At 46.7% G+C, this 13,640-nt stretch overlaps 1 protein-coding gene across 9 annotated transcripts in view; it reads right to left on the bottom strand.

Moving 5' to 3' along the window:
* The window catches only part of Dhod (dihydroorotate dehydrogenase 2), a 63,999-nt gene that overhangs the window by 33,122 nt on the left and 17,237 nt on the right, over window positions 1–13,640 (bottom strand). For 7 of the 9 annotated variants that reach the window (XR_010566375.1, XM_065440468.1, XM_065440470.1 and 4 more), the window contains 2 exons: window positions 8,218–8,417; window positions 6,338–6,590 (listed from right to left, as the gene is read on the bottom strand). Coding sequence is in view for 8 of the 9 variants with exons in the window: in XM_065440468.1 (XP_065296540.1) it covers window positions 6,338–6,590; window positions 8,218–8,417 (453 nt within the window). In the remaining variant the exon portion in view is untranslated. The remainder of the gene's footprint in view (window positions 1–6,337; window positions 6,591–8,217; window positions 8,418–13,640) is intronic. The other 2 variants (XM_065440472.2, XM_065440465.1) reach the window with 1 other exon arrangement.

Here is a 13,640-nt window from a genome sequence, read left to right as displayed (position 1 = left end):
GGCCAAGCTCCACAGAAGTCTATGTATAAAAAAGTTTGTTAATTCGAACGCGAGAAGGTTCCCTCACGGATAATTCGAACTACGCTCGCCTGGCACACGGCCATACAAACGCGCCTACTGCCTACACACAAGGCTGTATTGCCGCCGAAATGGAGAGAACGGCGAGAGAAGGCAAAATCGGAAAAAAATCTAACTGACGCGGGGTCGGCCAGAAGGCAGCGGCGGCTGCCGCCTCTCCATTCTACGCAACCTCCGAGACTTCTAGCCCGTTGCGAATCTCGGAGGCTTTGCAAATCTTGTACAGCTGATAATGTGCGGAGGTGGCACGGCAAGCGCCAAAACACAGCGAAACAAGTACGTCGCAGCTGCGCTTGCAATCAAGAACCAACGAATCAGGGCCTTCGCCATATGCACATGTTCAGCGTCTTTGTCTCGGCTGTCTTCATCAGCTGTGCACCTCTGTTTTCAGCTTAGGAGGTATCGGCCGTCGCGATTCATTGTGATGGTGTTAAGCCTCGGCTAACGTTCGTTTCGGTGGACATCGGTGGTGTGGCACAATCGGACCCAGAGCTTCGACTTGATCACTTTCTGACACGCCAAATTTCTGACATGCCCTACTGCTTCCAAATTGCAGTGTACTGTTGCTCTCCTTCACTTTCGTTAGTTCGAACTTTCGTTAATTCGAACTGAAGCAGCTTCCCCTTGCGGTTCGAATTAACGAGCTTTTACTGTACCACACACGTGTAGCATAATCCCCTGGCGGCAGCAACGATGTCCCGGAGCGTCTAAATGTCATCACTGGGAAAGCGATACTGCTTCAGTCGTGTAACGTGCATGATATCACTGGACTGGGAAGGAGATGGGGCTTCCCGGAGCGTCTAAATGTCATCACTGGGAAAGTGATATTGCTTCAGTCGTGTAACGTGCATGATATCACTGGACTGGGAAGGAGATGGGGCTTCCCGGAGCGTCTAAATGTCATCACTGGGAAAGCGATACTGCTTCAGTCGTGTAACGTGCATGATATCACTGGACTGGGAAGGAGATGGGGCTTCCCGGAGCGTCTAAATGTCATCACTGGGAAAGCGATACTGCTTCAGTCGTGTAACGTGCATGATATCACTGGACTGGGAAGGAGATGGGGCTTCCCGGAGCGTCTAAATGTCATCACTGGGAAAGTGATATTGCTTCAGTCGTGTAACGTGCATGATATCATTGGACTGGGAAGGAGATGGGGCTTCCCGGAGCGTCTAAATGTCATCACTGGGAAAGCGATACTGCTTCAGTCGTGTAACGTGCATGATATCACTGGACTGGGAAGGAGATGGGGCTTCCCGGAGCGTCTAAATGTCATCACTGGGAAAGCGATACTGCTTCAGTCGTGTAACGTGCATGATATCACTGGACTGGGAAGGAGATGGGGCTTCCCGGAGCGTCTAAATGTCATCACTGGGAAAGCGATACTGCTTCAGTCGTGTAACGTGCATGATATCACTGGACTGGGAAGGAGATGGGGCTTCCCGGAGCGTCTAAATGTCATCACTGGGAAAGTGATATTGCTTCAGTCGTGTAACGTGCATGATATCACTGGACTGGGAAGGAGATGGGGCTTCCCGGAGCGTCTAAATGTCATCACTGGGAAAGCGATACTGCTTCAGTCGTGTAACGTGCATGATATCACTGGACTGGGAAGGAGATGGGGCTTCCCGGAGCGTCTAAATGTCATCACTGGGAAAGCGATACTGCTTCAGTCGTGTAACGTGCATGATATCACTGGACTGGGAAGGAGATGGGGCTTCCCGGAGCGTCTAAATGTCATCACTGGGAAAGTGATATTGCTTCAGTCGTGTAACGTGCATGATATCACTGGACTGGGAAGGAGATGGGGCTTCAGGGGCAATCTCGTAGGTGAAGGGAGTCACGGCACGAAGCACTCGGTATGGGCCTGTGTAACGAGACAGCAGTTTTTCGGACAGGCCGACCTGACACGACAGAGACCATAGAAGCACCAAAGAACCAGGCCAGAAGTGCACGTCTGGGTGTCGCCGGTTGTACAAATGCCTTTGACTCTCTTGGGATTTCAGAAGGTGGTCACCGGCAATTTCCCTTGCGTGGGCACAGTGGGCGATGGCGTCAAGTGCATATTCACTGGTCGGTGCTGCGTGAACAGGGAGGGTTGTGTCAAGGGGCAGTGCTGGTTCTCGGCTGAACAGAAGGAAAAATGGGGAATAACCGACTGTGTTGTGGCGTGAGGAATTATAAGCAAATGTGACAAATAGTAGAGCGAGGTCCCAGTCAGTGTGGTCTGAAGAAACATATTTCTCGAGCATGTCTGTGAGAGTGTGATTGAGACGCTCCGTGAGGCTATTCGTTTGTGGATGGTAAGACGTGGATAGCTTGTGCCTCGTGGCACAGGACCGCAGGATGTCCACGATAACTTTTGATAGGAATGTCCGGCCACGGTCTGTGAGAAGTTGTCACATAGAAGAAAATTGGCGGCATCTGTGGCGCGGCTTGTAGGAAGCGCTTGGGTGATGGCGTAGTGCATGGCGTAATCCACGGCCACAGCGATCCACCTGTTCCCAGAGGTAGAAAGAGGAAAAGGGCCAAGTAAGTCAAAACCAACCCGAAAGAATGGTTCTGCAGGAATGTCAAGTGGTTGAAGGCACCCAGTAGGGAGCGTCGATGGTATCTTGCATCGCTGGCATTTCTCACATGCAGCTACGTACCTTCTAACAGAGCGAGCAAGCCCTGGCCAAAAGAAGTGTCAGCGGATCCAGTCGTTGGTTCGTGACACACCCAGGTTATCGGCAGTGGGGAGGTCATGAAGTTCATGGAGAACAGCCGAGCAAAGGTGTTTAGGGATCACAAGGAGTAATGCAGGCCCGTCGGGGTGAACGTTGTGGCGGTAGAGTATGCCATCTTGAAGTGTGAATAAGCTAAGGGAACTGCTGGGAAGTGACGATTCCAGGTGGTCAATGACGATATGCAAGGACAGGTCACAGTGTTGCTCGTCAGCGACATGGAGCAGTGGAAAAACGGAGAGAACACAGCCGGCGGTGTCAGTATCAGACGTAGAGGTCGCGTCTTATACTGGGTAGCAAGAGAGGCAATCTGCATCCTGGTGTTTGCGTCGTGACTTGTAAGCCACTTTGTAGGGATATTCTTGTAGTCGGAGGGCCCAATGACCGAGCCGGCCAATAGGATCCTTGAGCGACGAAAGTCAACAGAGCGCATGATGGTCTGTGATTACTGAGAAGGGCTTGCCATATCAATATGGGCGGAATTTTAAGACAGCCCAGACAAGAGCAAGACATTTGCACTTGGTAATCGAATAGTTGCGCTCGGTAGTTGTCAGGAGCCGGCTAGTGTAGGCTATAACGCGCTCATGTGCCAGTTGGCGTTGCGATAAGACCGCACCAATCCCATAACCACTTACATCAGTCCTGACCTCTGTAAGTGCGGACGGGTCAAAGTGGGCCAAGACCGGTGGATTGGTGAGAACCGTGATAACGCGTGAAAATGCGGCAGCATGAGGGGAACCCCACGTAAAATGCATGTCCTTCTTCAGAAGTTCAGTGAGTGGTTGAGCGATTGCTGCGAAATCTTTCACGAACTGTTGGAAATAAGAACAGAGCCTCACAATACACCGGACGTCTTTGACAGACTAAGGTACAGGAACAGCCATTACTGCTCGAACCTTCTCCGGGTCGGGTTGTAGTCCGGAAGCATCGACGAGATGGGCTACCACTGTAATCTTTCGGCGCCCGAAGTGGCACTTCGATGAGTTTAATTGGTGCCCAGCCTTGGGAAGACGTCAAGGATAGCTGCGACGCGCTCAAGGTGCGTCTCAAATGTAGGAGAAAACACAAGGACGTCGTCGAGATAACAAAGGCAAGTTGCTATTTGAAACCTTAAAGCAAAGAGTCTATCATCCGTTCGAAAGTGGCAGGGGCATTGCATAAACCGAACGGCATAAACTTGAATTGGTAGAGGCAATTTGGAGTGACGAAAGCGGTCTTTTCTTGGTCTTGCTCACAGACGGAAATCTGCCAATAACCAGATCGAAGGTCGATAGATGAAAAGTATTCACACCGTGAAGACAATCAAGAGCGTCGTCGATTCGTGGTAAAGGGTTAACCTCCTCTTTAGTAATTCGGTTTAAGTGGCGGTAATCAACACAGAAACGCCACATGCCACCTTTCTTTCTGACGAGCACGATCGGCGACACCCAAGGACTCGACGAGGGCTCAACAATGCCTCTGGCGAGCATCTTGTTTACTTCCTGCTGAATAACTTGCCGCTCTGTCGTGGACATGCGATACGGTCGGCGGTGAATGGGAACAGCATCACCAATATTGACCCGATGCTTAACAAGGGACGTCTGACCAAGTGGTCAATTGGCAGTGTCAAAGATGTCGCGGTAGGAAAGCAAAAGGCGATACAGGGTGGCTGCTTGGTCAGATGCAAGGTCGGAGCGACCATGGGACGTAATGGGCCATTGAGGTTCAAGGTATCCTACAGGTAATCAGGAGGATCTGGAGACGTGTCGGCTGCAAAAGAAGTGACGTGGTCATCTGTCACTGACCGGAGCATGGCCACCACTATGCCTTTGGGTAGCACTTGCTTCATCAAGCCAAAATTTATAACGGGGAGACACACCCGATTAGCGGCAAGGGTTACAACGAAGTGTGGCAGAGATGTCGCGCGCCAGGAAGACGTCACGAACAGGTACGACAACATAGTCGCCATCAGGCACAGTTTGCGTTGAGGCCAATTCGACGAAGGTTAGGGCTATTGGGGGTAAGCAAACGAATGCTGTAGTGCAGAGGGTGTACGGTTGTTTGGGGCGAAGGTCTGAAAGAAGAGGAAGCTCGAGGCACAGCGTACCGGTGGAACAGTCAATGAGGGCAGAATGTGTCGTCAGTAAGTCGATCCCGAAGATTAGGTCATGAGGGCAACTGGTCCGCATGGTGAACAGGACTGGAACTTGGCGGCCAGCAATTCCTATGCGTGCAGTGCACATACCCCTGATGGCAACAGTGGTGCCATTGGCGATGCATACGGCTCGAGTGATGGCAGGCATAAGAACTTTTTTGAGGCGACAACATAAGTTAGCGCTCATTATGGACACTTGGGCTCCAGTATCAATTAATGCCGTCAACGGAACACCATCTACGTCTACTTCAATTAGGTTCGTGTTGGTGAGGAGTGTCAATGGAGGATTCGGACAGGACGAACGTGATGCCGCACTACCTCCAAGAGCTGCGTGGCCTGGTTTTACGTTCATTGGTTTGGCGAGAAAAGCAGCGAGGCTGGGTTGACGGGGAGCGAGGGCAGTGAGGCGACGGCGATCGCAAGGAGGAGCGGCTGTCAGGGGCATCAGAAGTAGGGTACAGAGGGTGAGGTGAATAACGGCAAGCGTCTGCGGAAGGAGCAGGAAATGAGCTCCAGTATGGCGGCATCCAGATGGTGTGGCAGTGGCAGGATACATGACCAACGCAGTAGCAGTAGAAGCAGATCGGTTTGTCGTCTGGGGTTTACCATTCAGCAGGACCGCATGGTCTGGGAGTGAAATACTGGTCATTACAGGTTGTGGACATGGGAATGGGTGCCGAATCAGGCCGGGAGACAGGCGGGTTAGCCATTTATGTAAAAAAAAAATAAGGAAAGAAGAAGAAAAAAGGCAGCATCCATCAACTACTGAAAGGTGGCAGGTACAGAACAGAGGCCAAGGGGGAGGACCTTAAGCTTGTCCAGTGTTACAAAGGCTGTTTTTCTATCGTGTTCATCAACTTGTAGTTGCCAGTACCCCATCTTGAGATCTGATGAACAAAAAAACTTGGCATTGCGTAGATGATCTACTTCACCAACACTGTGGAGCAATGGATAAAAAGGCACAAAGACACCTCAATATTTATGTCACTTGATGCAAATATAGTGTGATGTTTTCAGATGTGATTCTTGTTAAATGACATTCTCTTTCATGCATAACTTTGTCCAATTTATAACCCTGTCAAGTGAGCACAAAAATTGCAACTGGTTTTCTAGTGTACAACATTGCTTAATGCCATTATTTTGGATGGTGGTACTGTACACCATTATTTATTTCATTATGTGCTGTAATGATGACAGGCCTCAAATTGATTGAAGGCCTATTACCAGGTAAAACTGTTTTATAGTTTTCACCAAGGTAAGTTGTTTACACCTTGGCATACTGTGATATTGGAATAGCTGGAACAAAATGATGCTAACTTTTCTTGCACAGCCAACAAAGAAGCACAAAGCAGTGGCATGAAATTACTACAGTTTGCACGAGTGCTGTATCAGCCTTCACCTTGCGCAGCAGATTCTCAAGGTGGTGCCGCCCCTGCAGTGTGCGCAGCCCTGGAGTATTTGGGCTTGACACGTTCACCACCAGGTAATCAGCCAGGTCAGCAAAGCGGTGAACACCTGCCACGTAGTCGGCAGCTGCGTTTGAACTTTCCTTGTTGCGACCCAGGTTGACACCCACTGGGCCGCGCCACGCAGCACGGCTGCTATGCAGGGAAGACCACACCTGCTCATGGCCCACACTGTTGAAGCCGTACCTGGGCAGAAACGGGATAAAATTTCTGCACATCAAGCTCCTTCACTAAGTGCTAATGTTCATTTTTACTTATCATGATTGCAAAGCACACGCTTAATAGCAGATTCTAGTTTCCTTTGACTGCCGCATTGCCAGTTTATAACTGTTTCACATTTGAGATGGTCTCAATTAGAAGCCTTTGCTACTAGACACTTATGACTTCATACAGGTCATTCTCTAAATGCCACTCACCCTTGTGTGACATTTCCAACCACACAATTACTACACCTGACATCATAAGGGCTCCCCCAACAAGGAACACAAGAAAAGCACAGGCTGCTCCAGCTTCTGGACTTTTCCTTGCATATTGGTGTCATTCACAGACTCTAGAAAATAATGACTGGTGCCTGACCTGTGCTCTTTGCCGCATTCTGTTCCCTTTCTGGCCAAGAATCCACAAATAATAACTGCTTTATTGAGACAATTGATGTACACATGCTAAAGTTTAAAGACGCACGTTCGCATGTGGGAGAAGCTGGACATAATGTCATTTGCAGGCTTGCGTGAATATTCGAAAATTCTAAATACCAGTCGAATATTATGTTTTTATGACTTGTATTTGATCAAAAAATCAAGTACCATATTTTCCGTTCTATAAGTCGCACATTTGTATAAGTTGCACCTGCCTCAAAACAGCAGTTCTTCCAAAAAATGAAATGTATATAAGTCGCACCAGTGTATAAGACACGAGTTTATTCGGTAAGCCATTTAAAAAATACTATACAGTGAAATTTCACTTCGTGAACGTGGGCCATGCACAAGTGTGTTGGTGCCATTACTACAGAACTGCGACAGCAGTGATATGGACACTCCAGGCGCATTTCTGCCGTCGTGGTCGCCATGATGTTCCGTATAAAGTCCAAGGGCATTAACATCGTCCTTGCACGCCATATGCTGTCATGTGCAAGTGAAAGTGTGCGACAGTGAGCCAAATCACGCACAAGGGAGGAAAGCGGGAAGGCAGCACGGGAGGCTTGTATTCTGGCAGCAACTTTTTAGTTTGCGCAGCATCGCATACCGCATCTTGAAAGCGATCTGCAGATGCGACGACTTTGGTATTGGTCGATTCGTGGTCGGCATGCCACCGCTTGCGTTGCTGCTTCATGCTTGCGCAGCTCTCGGAAACTCAATCACGAGAAGACCACGGTTTCTCTATAGTGCACACACAACCCGTAAGAAATGCCAGAGGAGGTCAACCCAGTGCGCTTTGTGTGGCCATAGCATCCAATGCAGTTTTGATGGCATTTTTTTCAGAGAAAAAGAAGTATATAAGTCGCACCATTCTATAAAATTCAGCGACAAAAAAAAGATTCTGAAAAACACCGTGAAACATACACTGGAAAATATGGTATATGATTTTCAAAGATGACGAGGATGATGCTGATGTGCTGTAGGTTTTTCTGTTTGAATGGACAGACAGCATCAACAGAATTAATGCATAAGGTTTCCACTCTTGTGCTTCCTTTGGCACAGGCACAGCACAATTTTCTGCTAAAATGCCAATTTCGAGCAGAATGGTGCAGCTATCCCATCACTTCTCTGTGTGCCTAGCTCTGGCAAACACTGGTTTATTCAAAGGGCTGGCATACCTGTTGACCACCGCAAGATCTTCAGTGAGCCGAAACACACGTGGCCGGGGGTTTCCAGGCTGTGGCAGTGGGGTCACTGAGCCAACCTCAACAAAGCCAAAGCCCCAGTCATGGGCACCAGGCACACCTTCTGCATGCTTGTCAAAGCCTGCTGCCAGACCTATTGGGTTGGAGAACTGCAGGCCAAAGAGCTCTGTGTGCTGCAAGGAATGTGCAGCAGCACTGCCTCAAGGCAACACTTCACATTCAGGGTTTCTTCACTCAGCATCCAGTACTTTGCATAACCAATTAGCTATGAAAGCATATATACTAAAATACAAATAATAATCAGTCTTTTTTTCTAAGTGGATTATATTTAGCAATACCTTTTGGTCAATGCTGGTGATTACATTTTCCCGTGGACATAAAAGAATTTTCCTTGTGAAATTAACTCACAACTTGTCTTTGTTAAAAACAAACTCTAATCCTTTCATACGAAAGATGTGTTCATGAACACAGAAACACTTCATCACAAGAGCAGCAAATAACAAAATGGCTTTATGCATAGATTCAGCAAAAACAAAACTTGACAGCTGCACTACCTGCGTCATTCAGGTTCTTCCGTACACATGGATATCTTTGACATTCATGAACATTTATGGTAAACAAAAGTTCAAACAATTATTAACATTGTATTAAACACCATGCAAGTGGGTGGCCTAAAACAATTCAGCAGCGACACTTAAGACTGCTTACATGTGGGAATGCGAAACCATTATAATCGCTTAGGTGAAATGTTTTCGAATGAAGTTTTCGACATGCATTAAAGTTCTTTCTGCTGAATCGGTGTGTGTGTTTGCGTATACATTGGCCACAGGCTGGAAACATTCGGTCTATTTTGCTGCAGAACGATGAATTTTCGTTTATGCCTGATGGTAGGTCTGTCGCAACTATGTCGTCTTTTTTTGTGTTCCTTGGCTTCGTCCTCCCAGGCATGCTTCTGTGGGCGACCATATTTCACAGCTGCCTCTCAGGTAGATGCTTCAAAGTGCATTGCAGTAGACACAGCACCGATGAAATCCGAAGAGCAAGTGACGCGCGGGAGGCAGTGATGTGACGTGTGCAATGACACACGCACTAGGCACAACTTTAGTCAACCATAATTGTAGAGCCACCGTAGCGCCAAGGAAGCGTGCTCGTCTCGCATCCTGGAGGCACGGGTTCTATTCCTATCCAGACCGAAATGTACCAAATTTTCTTTTCAATTATATTAATTGACTTTGTTTACAGAAATCTCCCGGACAAATCTGATGTCAATCCGAGCATTTTTTATGTGTTTTTATCAGTTGAACCGTCGGCCATTTTTCGGTCAGCTGCCACTGACAACACCAAATTTGCATGTAATGAGGCATATAATGCTTTTGCAATAAACTCAGCTACCAACACGTGTGAATGAAGGCCTGTGACATATAAACGCTTTTGTGATATATGGCAAGTAATATCACAAGTGATATTTATATGCATGTAAAGCATTGACGCCAGCTGCAACCTATGTATAGGCTCCGGAAAGTAGGCCTGTCTTTGGCACAACCTGTCCCATCTGCCCTTGTTCAGCTGCCCTTGCAGATCTAGCGCACCTCTTATGGAATTGCCCCAGACTGTACTCAAGGTGCCACTACCTGTAAAAAAAGGGGCTACACCAAAGCTGTCCACATGACTGTCAGCTATGGATCTATGGTCCGCACCTTAGATCCTTACATGCCATCGGATATAACCAACTATACACATATTGTACTGAAGGCACTGGGCAGTGGGCATAGTGCTTGTGAAAGAGAAGACGACGAGAATGGCTGGCTTCCCCGTTTCGCCATAGTACCGACCTGTTTAAGCCTAGCGCTACAACCTAGAACTAGTGCTGCTAGGCAAACACCCCCGTTGTGTTATATATAAATTGCATGTACAAAATGTTTTATGCCACAGGGCAGTTTCGAATAAAAATAAATGCAACCAAGGAAACCAGGAGACAACAGGCTGGCACAAGCTACATCCAACGGTATGCAGACTAAGTCAGCGTTTTGCACATAATTATTCATGGGGATTATATGCACTTCTCTTTTGACAGCACAGTGTGGCTAAACAGTAGCCTGATCAGCATGTTCATTCGTGACACCGGCAACTATCACCTGTTGAGGAAGGTGCAGTCATAGAAATCTCTTGATGCCCTGAAATCTCTTGAAACTGCCCTGATGCCACAGGGCAGTTTCGAATAAAAATAAATGCAACCAAGGAAACCAGGAGACAACAGGCTGGCACAAGCTACATCCAACGATATGCAGACTAAGTCAGCGTTTTGCACAAAATTATTCATGGGGATTATATGCACTCCGCTTTTGACAGCACAGTGTGGCTAAACAGTAGCCTGATCAGCATGTTCATTCGTGACACCGGCAACTATCACCTGTTGAGGAAGGTGCAGTCATAGAAATCTCTTGATGCTATCCAAAATCTAAACTGGTTGAAATTATTTTATTTCAACAAGATAGTTAAAGGAGAACTAGGCAAAAGGTGGCTAGAGGCAGCTTGAGGAAGCTCTGGGGCCTGTACACAAAGCAATGTGCACAGGAATTTATGCATAGCAAGCATGCACATGTTTCAAGTAATGGAGGAAGAACAATGAAAAGTATGTGTGCTTGCATGTGCATGTATGTGTGTGTACAGAGTGTTACATAAATAGAAGCACCAGGTATAGGTGACCATTTGTGCTAAAATGTAGGCTTGTTCGCAATAAAATTTTAGTTCATTATCACATTTGCAAGCATTAATTGCCAGTTTTGTCCAGAATGGCTATGCTACTTTGAGCATATTGATTCTGCTGCAGTAACACAGTGGCACCATCTGTCACAGCTATGGTAAACACTGTGTTTTCATCGTAGCCATGACATATGGCATCACCATTTTGTTGCAGCTAAATAGAAAACTTTTGAGTGGTGATGCTGCCATAAACACCTATTTCAGATTTGTGAACAAAACTGGTACGTAATGCTCACAAATGCGAGCTCATAGTACTTAACTAAACTCACTTCAACATGCTATCCCAGTGCAAAACACTGAACGTGAACAAGCCAGCAGTTTATCAAGAAGAATCGTGTAGTATACCTGATGCTCCTATAGCAAGGGGGCGATGGGCTGATGATGGGAAGGGGGGTGATAAGCTCAAGGGGTGATGAGCACTCAAGCTGTTCTTGTGCGGCCATCCTCTTTACCAAAGCAAAAAGCACATTAAACAAATAAAACTCCTTATCATCCGCAATAGATGCATTTTCTGCCCATATCATCACACTGACTGAGACATGGGTTCATGAAAACATTCAAGACATGAAAATCTTCCAAGATGCATTGCATTTTTTAAATTTATTGTTGTGACAGAGATGCGCGCCAAGGTGGCAGCGTTCTCCTCGCTATCTCTAAAGATTTTCTATCATCGCGCATTGACGTCAACACTAACGTAGAAATCATGATCGGCAGCAGCAGCAGCAGCAGCAGCAGCATGGTTACGCCCACTGCAGGGCAAAGGCCTCTCCCATACTTCTCCAACTACCCTGATCATGTACTAATTGTAGCCATGTCGTCCCTGCAAACTTTTTAATCTCATCCACCCACTTGACTTTCTGCCACCCCCTGCTATGTTTTCCTTCCCTTAGAATCCAGTCTGTAACCCTTAATGACCATCGGTTATCTTCCCTCCTCATTACATGTCCTGCCCATGCCCATTTCTTTTTCTTGATTTCAACTAAGATGTCATTACCTCGCGTTTGTTCCCTAACCCAATCTGCTCTTTTCTTATCCCTTAATGTTACACCCATCATTCTTCTTTCTATAGCTTGTTGCATCGTCATCAATTTAAGTAGAACCCTTTTCGTAAGCCTCCAGGTTTCTGCCCCGTACGTGAGTACTGGTAAGACACAGCTGTTATACACTTTTCTCTTGAGCGATAATGGCAACCTGCTGTTCATAATCTGGGAATGCCTGCCAAACGCACTCCAGACCATTCTTACTCTTCTGATTACATCTCAGTCTCATGATCCAGATCCACAGTCACTACCTGCCCTAAGTAGATGTATTCCTTTACCACTTCCAGTGCCTCGCTACTTATCGTAAACTGCTGTTCTCTTCCGAGACTGTTAAACATTACTTTAGTTTTCTGCAGATTAATTTTTAGACCCACCTTTCTGCTTTGCCTCTCCAGGTCAGTGAGCATGCATTGCAATTGGTCCCCTGAGTTACTAAGCAAGGCAATACCATCAGCGAATCGCAACTTACTAAGGTATTCTCCATTAACTCTTATCCTCAATTCTTCTCAATCCAGGTCTCTGAATACCTCCTGTAAACACTCTGTGAATGGTATTGGACAGATTGTATCTCCCTGCCTGGCGCCTTTCTTTATTGGGATTTTGTTGCTTCCTTTATGGAGGACTATGGTGGCTGTGGAGCTGCTATAGAAATCTTTCAGTATTTTTACATACGGCTCGTCTACACCCTGATTCCGTAATGCCTCCATGACTGCTCAGGTTTCGACTGAATCAAACGCTTTCTCGTAGTCGATGAAAGCTATATATAAGGGTTGGTTATATTCCGCACATTTGTCTATCACTTGATTGATACTGTGAATATTGTATATTGTTGAGTAGCCTTTACGGAATGCTGCCTGGTCCTTTGGTTGATAGAAGTCTAAGGTGTTCCCGATTCTATTTGCGATTGCCTTAGTAAATACTTTGCCGGCAGCGGACAGTAAGCTGATCGGTCTATAATTTTTCAAGTCTTTGGCGTCCCCTTTCTTATGGATTAGGATTATATTAGCGTTCTTCCAAGATTCCAGTATGCCCGAGGTCTTGAAGCATTGCGTATAAAGGGTGGCCAGTTTTTCTAGAACAATCTGCCCACCATCCTTCAACAAATCTGCTGTTACCTGATCCTCCCCAGCCTCCTTCCCCCACGGATTTCTTTACTTCTTCTGGCGTTATTTGTGGGATTTCAAATTCCTCTTGACTACACTCTCTTCCATTATTGTCGTGGGTGCCACTGGTACTGTATGAATCTCTATAGAGCTCCTCAGCCACTTGAACTATCTCATCCATATTAGTAATGATATTGCCGGCTTTGTCTCTTAATGCATACATCTGATTCTTCGCAATTCCTAATTTCTTCTTCACTGCTTTTAGGCTTCCTCGGTTCCTAAGAGCATGTTCAATTCTATCCATATTATACTTCCTTATGTAAGCTGTCTTACGCTTGTTGATTAACTTTGAAAGTTCTGCCATTTCTATTCTAGCTGTAGGGTTAGAGAGCTTCATCCATTGGCGTTTCTTGACCAGATCTTTCGTCTCCTGCGATAGCTTACTGGTATCCTGTCTAACGGAGTTACCACCGATTTCCATTGCACACTC

Source organism: Dermacentor albipictus, chromosome 4 (assembly GCF_038994185.2).
Source record: "Dermacentor albipictus isolate Rhodes 1998 colony chromosome 4, USDA_Dalb.pri_finalv2, whole genome shotgun sequence".
Classification (NCBI taxonomy): domain Eukaryota; kingdom Metazoa; phylum Arthropoda; class Arachnida; order Ixodida; family Ixodidae; genus Dermacentor; species Dermacentor albipictus.
The sequence above is the reverse complement of the archived record's forward strand: the minus strand, read 5'-3'. Positions and strand labels throughout refer to the sequence as shown.